The sequence below is a fragment of the Pocillopora verrucosa genome, chromosome 6, assembly GCF_036669915.1.
Source record: "Pocillopora verrucosa isolate sample1 chromosome 6, ASM3666991v2, whole genome shotgun sequence".
Classification (NCBI taxonomy): Eukaryota; Metazoa; Cnidaria; class Anthozoa; order Scleractinia; family Pocilloporidae; genus Pocillopora; species Pocillopora verrucosa.
The window spans coordinates 25,258,109-25,272,504 of record NC_089317.1 but is presented as its reverse complement, the minus strand read 5'-3'; the positions used below and the strand labels follow the sequence as shown (position 1 = coordinate 25,272,504).

The 14,396-nt window shown below is 37.1% G+C and overlaps 1 protein-coding gene and 1 long non-coding RNA gene across 2 annotated transcripts in view; one reads left to right on the top strand and one right to left on the bottom strand.

Annotated features, from left to right (window-relative positions):
- LOC136281726 (uncharacterized) overlaps window positions 1-14,396 on the top strand; it is a 39,378-nt gene that overhangs the window by 23,323 nt on the left and 1,659 nt on the right. The gene's annotated exons all lie outside the window — the stretch shown is intronic.
- Window positions 5,921-9,737, bottom strand: LOC136281615 (uncharacterized). The gene is made up of 5 exons (XM_066168271.1): window positions 9,662-9,737; window positions 9,393-9,424; window positions 7,765-7,924; window positions 6,744-6,880; window positions 5,921-6,341 (listed from the first exon to the last, which is right to left on the bottom strand). Exons 1-5 carry the CDS (start codon window positions 9,717-9,719, stop codon window positions 6,114-6,116), a joined length of 615 nt encoding a protein of 204 aa, XP_066024368.1. The 5' UTR covers window positions 9,720-9,737; the 3' UTR covers window positions 5,921-6,113.

Below are 14,396 nucleotides of genomic sequence, written 5' to 3'. Positions count from 1 at the left end.
AAGCTTTCTTAATCATAAAAAGCTTTGAAGCGAAACCGATCACGTGATAACCATAAAGGAGGGGAATCCAAATAACTAGACAAGTCATTTAATTTCTGCCTGCATTGCCAGATAGCAGAATATTTGATATATTTTTCTGCTCTACCCAGGAAAGAATAAACTACTTTCTTTGTTTCGCCGCATTTCTCCAAAATTTGGATCACCCATCTGTAGCTTCAACTTGACTCGACACAAAAAACGAGACATATTCTGCTCTCAGAAACAGGTTATTAATTTCTTTTGATAGTTTACACGTAGCAGCATTTTGAGGTCCCCGCTCAAAAAAAAAAAATATCCGAATTGCCTACGTTTGCAAGTTCCTATGTTTGTTTACCGTGTGCAAATTAAAGGACTAGAGAAAGGTCACAGCATTGACAGAAGCACAGTGTCCCTTAATTTTAATGTTCACATTATTAAAACACCAATGAGTGGCCACTTAGAATAGCCAGTAAGTAATTGTTATTCTGCTTTGAATACTATCGAAAACTAACAAGATCTGATATTAAGTTGTGGAAAGATGGTGTTGGTTTCATTAGAGAGTCTACGAAATTTGGTCCGTTAACAGCAGCATTCGATTCTAAGTTAGAGTTCTTTTCTAATTGTACCCCAAAACAAGAATAATCTAAACGAGTAATCAGGGTAAGTGAAAAGGTGTCAAGGTGCCCAAACGGACTGATAATAAAAACAAGAAAACTGTCTGGAGAGCGGGAAAATAAGAGGGCAAAGTCACAATTGGATTTAGTTTTGCATTTGGTGCAAATGAAAGAAGGGAATCAAATAAATTAAATGTAATCATGGATTACTCTCAAGATACAATTAAAACTAAAACGTTTCTCATCAGAGTAGGACAAAGAGAAATCTATATATATTCATATTTTCATCTGCATTGCAGAGCTGAATTTATTGGCGAGCGATCACCTTTAAGGTTCAAGTTTCCAACCCAGTGTCCTGTATAATGAGGAGATCAGTTCAGGTAAAGTGCATAGTGTTGCATTTTTTTCCTTAGGAGTGAGCTGATTACGTATCTAAAGCACCAACGCATTGAAACAAAAACCAGTTTTCTATCAAAGGTGTAGCGATTCAATATGTTTTAAGAAATGAATCGAAGACGAAGGGGAAATGATGAAGGTCGATGAAAACAAGACATACTCAACTAAGAGACGCATGTGCTTAGTTTTGTTCTTTTTTTTATTCTTGATCCCAGTCTTTCTACATGCCTTCAGTTTATGAGTTTACAGTTTGGTTTCATATCCATATTATTGATAGCAATTTTTATTTCAAAATTACTCTATTTACTGTGCATATGTATTCTCTATCTCTATCAATAACATTAGATAGTAGCAAAAAGACTTTCCAAAGAATTAGGTATCACCTGGCTGGTGTCCAGTGGAAGACCATTTTTATCAAATCCCAAAACCCGCCTCTTACCACTAAGGTATGACTCAAAATAAAAGTAGTCACTCCCAATTTCTCTGGGTACTTTTTTAAACAGAATTTCAGGATAAAGATTTTTCACTTTATCCAAGGTGGTCAGACTGCGCAAAGATGTCGACAGAGTCTATTAGAGAAAAAAACACAGGATTAATTCTTAAACCAGATAGGGTTATATTATTGTTAGAAAGTCTCTGGGAAGCATTGAACTTCGCACATTGTATTCAGTTAGTAATTTCTAGCATCCGTAAATGAATTTAAGCCGGTTATGTATCAGCGTTATCTCCTGCCATTTCCAAATGTTTCCAAAACTGAGGGAAACTTAATCATTTCGGTAGCTATGAAAAGTAATTGAAGGTTCTAAACCAAGCGGATTTGGTGCCTGGATATTCATGGAACTTGCACAATTCTCACCAGAGGATGGATTCATGAATGCTTTCGGTTTTATTTTTGTCTGTTTGGATGGGTTTATCTTTGTACTACTTGATCGAAATCTTTTTTTATGTTTGTTTTTGTTGTTTTTTTAAATTCATATTTTGACTTGTTTTCTTTAGTAAATAACTTAAACTTTTCCCACCCCTCCCTCCCACCCCCTTAACATTTTATCCCCGTGGGTGGTGATACCTTTACAAAGACGGTGTCATCTGTTTTGTTTACGGCCACTGCGGTTCCACCACTGCTACTCTCCAAAATAACAATTTGTTCGACGTTTAGACCAGCAGTTAAGTGCAGAATAGTATGGACCATTAAGTGAGCTGTCAGAAATAACACAAATTGATATCAATGGAAAGGCAGAAAATGATCGATTTGGACTCGCTTTGTTTTATTTTGTTTTTTTTTTCTTTCGTTTTTTAAGCATGACTAGTCGAAAGCGATTCATGACATCACCTGCACTTTTACAAAATAAGCGCCTTTCATGTTATTCTTAGTAACGGCCATTGTTAGATTTGCCTCCTATCCGAAGACTGCTGCATTTGATTAACACTGAACTTTTGTTTCTTGGCCGTTTAACTCAACCTTGTTTGCAATAATGCTGTGAACATGTTCCAAAACTTGAATATCTACTTACTTTTTGGATCTGTCCCTGTGGCATATGCAACAACAGATTTTCCGTCAATTTTCAGGTAGTGACCCTTGATAGGACCGTTTTGCTTTAGAGAAACTATTTGGGAAGTAAGTCGGTTCCACATGTCGTTCATTGGCTTAGTGATTTCCTCAATGCTTTCCTAAAACGTTCACTTTAACCATTATCAATAATCCTCTATTTAAACAAACCATCAGATAGTTTTCCGAAATATATGTTTTATTGATGACAGATATGACATCATAAACATATAAATAAGTTGCAATTTGAAAACATTTTTTGATAAACTATGCACCCTCTTGGACAAAGCAATGATTAAAAAGATTTATATAGACAATAACAGGGATATCTATATCCCATCACACAACAGTAGGCACTGAATTCGACAGATGACTGAAGACTTATTTCACAAGTTGTATTACAAGAGCCATAAAAACACACAAGCCATTTAGTTACAGTGGTTTAGAACCGTGTAATGTTTTCCGTAAAGCTCAAAACAAAATAATGAATCAGCAGGATAAACATAATTTATTAGGCTTTACGTTCTAAAGAACCTAGAGCTCTCGTTTTCTCAACCTTTATTTCCTTCTTTGGACGTTTTATTTTTCGGCTCGTTTTGCGTGACAAGGGTTGTTTACTACTGTTTCATTTGAAATTTTGCGCGGGAAATTGGCGTGCGGCAGGCCAAATTGATTGCCTTGCGCATGCCCGACGTTTGACAGCCATGTTGCGCCATGTTTGGAAATTCTCAAATGAGTAGTAGTTCATTTGGGAGATAAAAATTTAGCCGGCCCAGATGAAAAGGAAATAAAGTAAAGAACTCTCGAGACTCTCTAAACTACTGTATGATTTCAACTTGGAGATTGCATCGGCTCGGTAAACTTTCGAGTACTCTGAGTTTACCGTTCTTCGTTTCTCAGTCCGAGGTGAACTGATGCTTGAAAAACAAAACAAACTTGCTGACCTCAAGGAAGGCTTTGCGACCTTTGGACTATTCTACGGCCGATAAACGTTGTTTTCAAGTGTTGATGTGTCTAAAATTTATATTTTGAAAGAAGATTTGTGCTTAATTTAATAACTTTTAGAAATTTCGAGATAATAATGAAGAAAGTTTCACACTCACCTTTTCTGATCCTTCGTGTACATCATGGTGTTCTGTGTGAAGAACATGTACAGAAGTAAAATCATAAGTGATGTTTTGCGCAAGTTCTCTTCATGTTTACACCCTTGAACCGAAACGTTGGTCGAAAAAGTACTAAAAGCATAAGTGCTGTGTAATTTTTAGAGGTGGTTGTTGACAACTATGAGAGGAAGTGAAAAAACCGTGGCGAAACATGACAGAACGTTTACTCACTACAATTAATAGATATTAGCCATACCTTTTGCCACGGAGGGATTCAACGACAACTCCAGTAACAGGAAAGTCCAACCAGCCATGAAAAGAAATGATAAGCTTTTTCCAGTCATTTCTTAGTTCTGAAACACATGGAAGAATACGTAAAACTATCGAGTCATTCAGTTTAAATCGTAATGGACAACGCATTCAACTCACAATCCGGCAGAGTTCCTGAGCTTGAGTTTATCCTTTGGCCTCAGTTTATCCTCAGATAGTCTCGAAAGTAGGTCCTTTACTAAGCCTGGCTGATGACGAGCTATATTGCCTTCTCTAAGTCAGGGTTTTTAACTATGTCGTGTGAGGTTATGTCATATCATTTAATGTCAATTAATGTCAAATCTTGTCAAGTCAGGTCAATTTATGTCAAGTTACACTACGTCAGTAGTCAATTTGATGGAACGCCTGCCAATTTTATAATGGGCTTATTCTCATACAAGTAAGTCTTATTTCATCTGATCAGTGTGACACAAGGCATTAACATTTTGACACTTATTGTGACGAAATGCCGTGAAAAATGCGAAAAAGCCACCAAAGAAAAGGAGCAACCAGTGTGGCGTTATGTGAATCATGTGTAAAATATTCCTTCCGTTTTTCGGTCGTTTGCTTGAGAAAGTAAGGTTTTTTTAGTACAGATAAGAATCGGAAAGTTATATATGTTGCATGCGAGAAATATTTCTGGAAAGAAGTAAACGTGTTTGTAAAGAGTGGTATATCCTTCTCAAGGGAATTGTAGTGAGATATAACAATGGAATTACACCTCGAGGTGACTTACTTCTAAGCCACATTTTAAAAAACTGATGTCAGACCATACAAAAGCTTTCTTAATCATAAAAAGCTTTGAAGCGAAACCGATCGCGTGATAACCATAAAGGAGGAGAATCCAAATAACTAGACAAGTCATTTAGTTTCTGCCTTCATTGCCAGGTAGCAGAATATTTGATATATTTTTCTGCTCTGCTCAGGAAAGAATAAACTACCTTCTTTCATTTTTCCAAAATTTGGGTCATCCTTCTGTAGCTTCAACTTGACTCGACACAAAAAACGAGACATATTCTGCCCTCGAGAACAGGTTATTTATTTCCTTTTGACAGTTTATACGTAGTAGCATTTTAAGGCCCCCACTCAAAAAAAAGGTGATATCCAAATTGCCTACGTGTGCAAGTTTCTATGTTTGTTTACCGTGTGCAAATTAAAGGACTAGAGAAAGGTCACAGCATTGACAGAAGCACAGTGTCCCTTAATTTTAATGTTCACATTATTAAAACACCAATGAGTGGCCACTTAAAATAGTCAGTAAGTAATTGTTATTCTGCTTTGAATACTATCGAAAACCATCAAGATTTGATATTAAGTTGTGAAAAGATGGTGACTGGTATGATCAGAGAGTCTACGTTTGGTCCGGTAACAGCAGCATTCGATTCCAGGTCAGAGTTCTTTTCTAATTGTACCCCAAAACAAGAATAATCTGAACGAGTAATCAAGATAAGTGAAAAGGTGTCAAGGAACCGTCGCGAACTGATAATAACAACAAGAAAAGAGCGGGAAACAGGAGGGCAAAGTCATGACTGGATTTAGTTTTGCATTTGGTGCAAATGAAAGAAGGGAATTAACAAAAATTAAATGTGATCACGGATTACTCTCAAGATACAATTAAAAATAAATATATATAATATATATTCCACAATATATATTCATAAATTCATCTGCGCTGCAGAGGTTAATTTATTGGCGAGCGATCACCTTTAAGGTTTATATTTTTAGCCCAGTGTCCTATATACTATATACTATACTATATAGGATCAGTTCAGGTAAAGTGCATAGTGTTGAATTTTTTTCCACGGGAGTGAGCTGATTACGTATCTGAAGCACCAACGCAACCGGAACAAAAACCAGTTTTCTAGCAAAGGTGTAGCGTTTCAATATGTTTTAAGAAATGAATCGAGGGCCGAGGGGAAACGATGAAGGTCGATGAAAACAAGACATACTCAACCAAGAGACGCTTGTGCTTAGTTTCACTCTTTTTATTCTTGATCACAGTATTTCTACATGTCTTTGGTTTATGAGTTTACGGTTTGGTTTCATATCCATATTATCGTTGGCAATTTTTATTTCAAAATTACTCTATTTACTGTGCATGTGTGTTCTCTGTTTCTATCCATGACGTTAGCCTCGAGTGAAAAGACTTTCCTCAGAATTGGGCGTCACCTGGCCGGTGTTCATTGCAAGACCATTTTCATCAAATCCCAAAACCCGCCTCTTATCTTTAAGGTTTGACTGAAAATAGAAGTAGTCACTCCCAACTTCTCTAGGTACTTTTTTAAACAGAATTTCAGGATAAAGACGTTTCACTTTATCCAAGTTGTTAAGACTGCGCAAAGGTGTCGACAGAGTCTAATGGAGAAAAAACACTGGATTAATTCTTAAACCAGATAGGGTTAGATTATTGTTAGAAAGTCTCTAGGAAGCATTTAACTTCACACATTGTTAGTAATTGCCAGCTTTCTTTTATCAATTTAAGCCGCTTATGTGTCAGCATTATCTCCTTCCATTTCCAAATGTGTCCTAAACTAAGAAAAACTAAATCATTTTGGTAGTTACGAACAGGAATTGAAGGTTCTAAACCAAGCGGATTTGGAGCTTATATATTCATATAGGTTGAAATCTTTTTTTCTTTTGTATCTTCTTGATCCATATTTGAACTTGTTATATTTAGTAATTAACTTGAACTTTCTCCAACCCCCCTCCCCTCCCCCCCTTCTTCCCTTAACGTTCGATTCCCGTTGGTGACGATACCTTTACAAAGATGGTGTCATCTCTTTTGTTTACGGCCACTGCGGTTCCACCAGTGCTACTCTCCAAAATACAAATTACCTCGTATTTTCGTGCTGCATTTTGGCTTCTGGTCAAAATTGAATGGATCTTTAACTGAGCTGTTAAAAATAACGCAACTTGATATCACTGGAAAGACCGTAAACGATCGATTTGGATTTGCTGTTTTGTGGCTGGTCGAAAGCGTTTCATTACATCACTCACACTTTTACAAAATCAGCGCCTTCTATTTGTTCAAAGTATGAATTATTATGTCTTATTGGAGGGTTTATATTCAAGAGGAACTAAAAAAAAGATTGAAAAGCTGAGGCAGATCAGAATATTTCTTGAGAAGGGTGTATCACTGAGGAATGAAAAAACTGATGGGTGACGTAAACCAATATTTTGCAAAATTCTAGCTACATTAGAAAGCGACAGGTCATCTCAGGAAGGGGGAAGTGCACACTGCGCCCCTAGATCCGCCCTTAGGAAGGGGTAATCATGAACATGATTGGACTAGGTTCAGACGGAGGACGCACTCAACACCAGAGTTTAAAATTATAAAGTACCGACAGGTTGGTTTATACTGGTTGATTCCCAAGAAATGGAATTTTGCTAATAAGAACAATCTAAAGGCCGTATATTTTCTGTTTCATAGATTTAGTATCTTTACATGTTAAAAGCATATCCTGGGGTAGTTTGAAACTCAAGAATGCCAGGCGTGAAGACAAGGCTTTGTTGCAAGGTCTTGATACTATTCTTTAAAAGCGCTGATTCGCAAAAACTGAATTGATAAAAAACTATGGAAAGCGAAAAGTGTGAATATCTGGCCGGTCTGTAGAGATTGTATGGTAAATTTTTATTCTTAGTAACAGCCATGGTTAGATTTGCCTCATCCGAAGACTGCTGCATTTGATTTACATTGAATTTTGTTTCTTGTCCATGTACCTCGATCTTTTCACGAATAAAGCTTTGAATATGTGGCCAAACTGGAATATATACTTACTTTTTGGATCTGTCGCTAGGGCATATGTAACAATAGATTTTCCGTCAATTTTCAGGTAGTGACCAAAGATAGGACCTTCTTGGTTTAGGGACACGAACTGCTCATTGTTTCTGCGGTACCACTGGTCGTTCATCGGCTTAGTGATTTCCTCAATGCTTTCCTAAAACATTACCAATGATGTTATCTAACCATTATCAATAATCCTTCGTTTAGCGAATCCATCAGATATTTTTTCGAAATATGTCCCTTACTGATCACAGATATGACCTCATAAACGTTTAAATAAGATGAAATTTAAAATATCATTGGATGAACTTTGCACCATCCTGGACAAAGCAATAATTAGAAGGAATTATTTAGAAAATAACAGGAACATCGAATATATCATGACTGTAGACTAATTTCATGTGTTTCGTTTAAGTCAAGTGTGCATTAAGTATCTGTTCGGAAATCAAGAATAAAATGCTTTTAGTTAGGGAGAACTCACAGCGTGTACTGTTTGTTAACCTATCCAGCCTAAAAAATATGGTCGTGACGTGACTGCAACTCTTTAGTATGCGCGATAAGCTGCGTTGTGGGTTGTTGATTACATAGCATAACAAAGTTGTCTTCCAGGAGCTATAAAAATCACACAAGTCATTTATTTACAGTGGTTTAGAACCGTCTAATGTTTTCCATGAACCTCAAAAGGAAATGGAAAATCAGCAGAATACACGTAATTTACTAGGATTTACGTTCCAAAAATTTTGAGCTCTCGTTTTCTCTACTTTTGTTTCCTTCTATGGACGTTTTATTTTTCCGACTCATTTTGCGTGACAAGGGTTGTGTATTATGGTTGCATTTGACATTTTGTGCGGGAAATCGGCGCGCGACAGGCCAAATTGACTCCCTTACGCATGCCCGACGTTTGACAGCCATATTCCGCCATGTTGGAAAATTTTTAAATGAGTAGTAGCTCATCGGAAGATAAACACTTTACCGACCCAGATGAAAAGGAAATAAAATGAAGAACTCTCGAATCTCTGAAAAGTACTGTAAGATTTCAATTTGGAGATTGCATCGGCTCGGTAAACTTTCGAGTTCTTTGAGGTTACCGTTCCTCGTTTCTCAAGCCAAGGTTAACTGGTACTCGGAAAATAAAGCAAACTTGCCGCCTTCAAGGAAGGCTTTGCGACCTTTGGACTATTCTACGGAAACTTATACACCCTTTGTTCATAAGAGAAACCTTATATGAAAAATAAGCATTTTTGTCCTGCTTCAGTTTACCGATTTTCAAATTTAAGGTTAATCCAAGAAATTTGCATGTTAACTCTCAAACTCGATCCACAACCGTGTTTGTCCGAGAGCAAAACTAAATTCGACCGTGTTTGATCTTGATTTCTGAGTAGTATTCTTATACACATGTATCACCTTTTCGTTTTATATCTCCGTTGTCTTTATATGACCTTGCTTTAGAAGCAGAAGATCTAAAAATTATCTATTATACATGGTATTTGCCTTTTCTGTCCTAAACTTTCGAGTTATGCAAAGGTAGGTGAAACACTGCTCTCGCAGCAAAGAGAGAATCATCCATCAATAATACGGCCCCTTCGATTTGAGAAGGATAGTTGAGAAAGTTTCACACTCACCTTTGCTGATCCGTCGCGTACATCGTGGTGTCCTGTGTGAAGTATATGGTCAGAAGTAGAATCATAAGTGATATTTTGCGTAAGCTGTCTTTACGCTTTTACCTTTGCACCGATACATCGATCGAGAAAGTACTAAAAGCATGGGTGCTGTATAACCTTAGAGCTGTTCAAGTTGTTTTTATAACTTTTAGATATTGACAGCTATGAAAAAAAAAACCGTAGCGAAACATGACAGGACGTACTGGACAATTAAGAGATATTAACCAAACCTTTTGCCACGGAGGGATTCAACGACAACTCCAGTAACAGGAAAGTCCAACCAGCCATGAAAAGAAACGATAAGCTTTTTCCAGCCATTTCTTAGTTCTGAAACACATAGAAAAATCGATAAAACTGTCGAGTCATTAAGTTTAAATCGTAGTGTAAAACGTATTCAACTTACAGTCCGGCAGAGTTCCTGAGTTTGAGTTTATCCTTTAGCCTCAGTTTATCCTCAGATAGTCCCGAGAGAAGGTCCTTTACTAAGCCTGGCTGATAACAAGCTATATTGCCCTCTGTCAAGCAGGGTTTTTAACCATGTCGTGTGAGGTTATGTCATATCATTTCATGTCAATTGAAGTCAAATCATGCCAAGTCATGTCAATTTATGTCGAGTTACACCACCTCAGTAGTCAATTTATGGAACGCTTGTCAATTTTATAATGGGCTGTTTTCACACAAGTAAGTCTTATTTCATCAGCCGTAAGTGTGACGCAAGGCATTAAGATTTTTATGCTTGTTGTCACAAAATGCCGTGAAAAATGCGAAAAAGCCATCAAAGAAAATGAACAACCAGCGTGGCTTTGTGTGAATCATGTGTAAGATATTCCTTCCGTTTTTCGGTCGCTTGCTTGAATAAGAGATATTTTCTTAGTACAGATAAGAATCGGAAGTTATATATGCCCCATGCAAGAAATATTTCTGGAAAGAAATAAACGTATCTGTAACGAGAGGTGTTTTCATACAATAGTGAAAAATTACACCTCGAGGTGACTTAACTGTATGTTTCATTTGAAAGAACTGTTCCCCTGTAAAATGAATCTGAAAGCAGATCTACACACAAAATTAGTCATAAAAAGCTTTGAAGCGAAACCGATAACGCGATAACCATAAATGCGTAGCCAAATAACCAGAGAAGTTATAACATTTCTGCCTTTATTGCTTGAGAGCAGAATATTTAATATATTTTTTTCTGGCCTGCTCTCTGCCGACCGTTGCCCTTCGGAAAAAAAAGCTGAGTTCACTAGGTCCCTTTCTGAGAAGACAATGATACCGACAACGGTCCTCTCACTCATTTTAGCACTTTTATAGTCGACAACTTTTGTGGCCAAGAGTCTGCCGTTTTTTTTTTAAAAAAAAAACCTAGTTCCCCCTTACGAGACTATTGCAAAGGCCTTGAAGGACTTATTTCTTCGGGTTTTTTATTATGTGGTGTGAAGCTGTGTCAAGTCATGTCAAATCTTGTCAAATTATGTTAATTTATGTTGAGTTACATAACCTTAGTGGCCCTTTAATAGAACGCTTGTCAATTTTTTAATGAACTGATTTTCACACAAGTAAGTCATATTTCATCAGCGGAAAATGTGACACATGGAATTAACATTTTGACACTTATTGTGACGAAATGCTGTGAAAAATGCGAAAAAGCCACTAAAGAAAATGAACAACCCGCGTGGCGTTATGTAAATTATGTATAAGATATTCCATCCGTTTTTCAGTCGTTTGCTTGGGTAAGCAAGATTTAGTTCATATAAGAATTAAAACTGCATGGAATATTGCTCGTGTTAAAATAGACATCTCAGTCGTTCGCTGCGCTCACTCGCGAGCTATCGAGTTGAACACTCGGAGAGAAGTTCTGTATTGTTCTCTATTTCTGTTCTGCTCTTGAAAGAATAAGCTACTTTCTTTGTTTTGACGTATTTTTTCAAAATTTGGAGCATCCTTTTGTAGCTTCAACTCCACTTGATATAACAAACAAGACATATTCTGCCCTCAAGAACAGGTTATTTATCTCCTTTTGACATTTTAAACGTAGTAGAATTTTGAGGTCCCCACTCAACTAAAAAAAAACCTTCCGCGAAGAAAGATAACACCCAAATTCCCTACGTTTGCAAGTTTCTATGTTTGTCTATCGTGTGCAAATGAAAGGAAGAGAGAAAGGTCACAGTATTGACAGAAGCCCCAGTGTCCCTTAATTTGAACGTTCACATCATTAAAATACCCGTGAGTGGCCACTTAGAATAAGAAATGATTGTTATTTGCTTTGAGTACTATCCAAAACTAACAAGATTTGATATTAAGTTGTGGAATGATAGTGACTGGTATGATTAGAGAGTCTACGAAATTTGGTGCGGTAACAGCAGCATTCGACTCCAAGTTAGAGTTCTTTTCTAGTTGTAGCCCAAAACCAGAATAATCTAAACAAGTAATCAGAACAAGTGAAAAGGTGTCAGGGAGCGAACGCGAAATGATAATAAAAACAAGAAAAGAGTGGGGAAACAGGAGGGCAAAGTTACGATTGGATTTAGTTTTGCATCTGATTTGAGCAAATTGTCTGACAAATCAAAGAAGAAAATTAAATAAAATTAATGTGATCACGGACTACTCTCAATATACAATTGAAAATAAAACGTTTCCCACTAGAGTAATACAAAGAGAAACTATATATATTCATAAATTCATCTGCGCTGCAGACTTGAATTTAATGGCGAGTGATTTCCTTTAAGGTTTATAATTCTAGCCCAGTGTCCTATATACTGAGAGGATCCGTTCAGGTAAGGTGCATAGTGTTGCGTTTTATTCGGTTTATAAGTGATATTAGTTTCTATGTTTCTATGCACGATATTAGACTTGAGAGAAAAGACTTTCCAAAGAATTAGGTGTCACCTGGCCAGTGTTCATCGGAAGACCTTTGTTGTCAAATCCCAAAATCCTCCTCTTGTCAACTGGAACGAAACAGCAGTTTTCCAGCGATGAAAACAAGACATACTCAACCAAGAGACGCATTTGCTTAGTTTCATTCTGTTTTTATTCTTGATCATAGTATTTCTACATGTCTTCGGTTTATGAGTGATATTAGTTTCTATTCACGATATTAGAATTCAGAGAAAAGACTTTCCAAAGAATTAGGTGTCACCTGTCCAGTGTTCATTGGAAGACCTTTGTTGTCAAATCCCAAAATCCTCCTCTTGTCACTAAGGTATGACTTAAAATAAAAGAGGCTACTCCCAGCTTCTCTGGGTACTTTTTTAAACAGAATTTCAGGATAAAGTTTTTTCACTTTATCCAAGTTTGTAAGACTGCGCAGAGATGTCGACAGAGTCTAGTGGGGAAAAAAACACTCGATTAATTATCAAATCAGACAGAGTTATTAAGCTAGAAAGTCTCTTGGAAGCATTTGACTTCACAAATTGTATTCAGTAAGTAATTTCCAGCATCCATAAATGAATTTAAGCCGGTTATGTGTCAGCGTCCTACCATTTCCAAATGTGTCGAAAACTGAGAAAAACTAAATCATTTGGGTAGCTATGAACAGGAATTGAAGGTTCTAAACCGAGTGGATTTGGTGCTTGGATATTCATGAAACTTGAACAATTCTCCTCAGAGGATGGACTACCAAAAGAGTGATCGGAGGGGAAGGAGGAAAGGGTGGAAGCGGGGGGGAGGATGGGGAAATGAGGGCTCCAAGAGATGCATGAATGCTTTGTTTGTTTGTTTGTTTTTTTTGGCTGGGTGGTTTTTTCTTAGTACACCTGGGTTGAAATCTTTTTTGTTGTTGTTTTTCCTTAATCCATATTTTGACTTGTTTTACTCAGTAATTAGGTTGAACTTTCCCCACCCCCTCCCTCAAAGTTGCATCCCCGTGGGTGGTCATACCTTTACAAAGACGGTGTCATCTCCCTTGTTCACAGCCACTGCGGTTCCACCTGTGCTACTCTCCAAAATAACAATTTGCTCAGCCGTTTGACCAACAAATTCCAGAATACTATGTAACTTGAGTTTAGCTGTAAAAAATAACGCAACTTAATGGAAAGGCAGTAAATGATCGATTTGGATTTGCTTTGTTTTGTTTTGCTCTGCTTTTTTCGTGTTTTAGGCAAGACCAGTGGAAAGCGTTTCATGACATCACTCACATTTTTACAAAATCAGCGCCTTCTGTTTGGTCAGAGTATGAATTGGTATATCTTATGACAGGGTTTATATTCGAGAGGAACTAAAAAAAAAACGATTGATAAGCGGAAGCAGATCCGGAATATTTCTTAAGAAGAGGTCTATCAGGAATGACGTAACTGATGGGTGACGTAAACAAATGTTTTGCAAAATTCTAGCTACATAAGAAAACGACAGATCATCTCAGGAGGGGAGAAAGTTCACACTGTGCCTCTAGACCCGCTCCTGGGGACGAGTTTGAAATTGCAAAGTTTGGACAATTGGTTAATACTGATTGGTTCCCAAGAACTGGAATTGTTCCAATAAAAACAATTTACAGAACGTAGATTTTCTGTTTCATAGAAAGCTGGAAACTCAAGAATGCACGGCATGAAGACCAAGCTTGTTGCAAGCCAATTCTTGGTACCTTTCCTCAAAGGGGCTGAATAGTGAATCGTTATTCTTAGTAACGGTCACTGTTAGATTTGCCTCATCCGAAGACTGCTGCATTTGATTCACACTGAATTTTTGTTTTTTTTGGTCATATATCTCGATCCTTTCGACAATAAAGCTTTGAACAAGTGGCCAAACTTGAATATATACTTACTTTTTGGATCTTTGCTTGTGGCATACGTAACAACAGATGTTCCATCAATTTTCAGGTAGTGACCCATGATAGGACCGTTTTGGTTTCGGGACACGAACTGTATATTATTTCTGCGGTACCACTCGTCGTTCATCGGCTTAGTGATTTCCTCAATGCTTTCCTAAAACATTAATTCTAAGCATTATCATTAATCCTTCATTCTAGCAAGT

What these genes read in the sequence shown, in the direction of transcription:
- LOC136281615 (XM_066168271.1), bottom strand. Translation starts at nt 9,719, where the DNA reads ATGGCTGGTTGGACTTTCCTGTTACTGGAGTTGTCGTTGAATCCCTCC. An exon ending in TACGCGACGGATCAGCAAAG is followed by an intron (nt 7,925 to 9,392) that starts GTGAGTGTGAAA and finishes GTAATGTTTTAG; the next exon opens with GAAAGCATTGAGGAAATCAC. An exon ending in ATGACACCATCTTTGTAAAG is followed by an intron (nt 6,342 to 6,743) that starts GTATCGTCACCA and finishes TTTCTCCATTAG; the next exon opens with ACTCTGTCGACACCTTTGCG.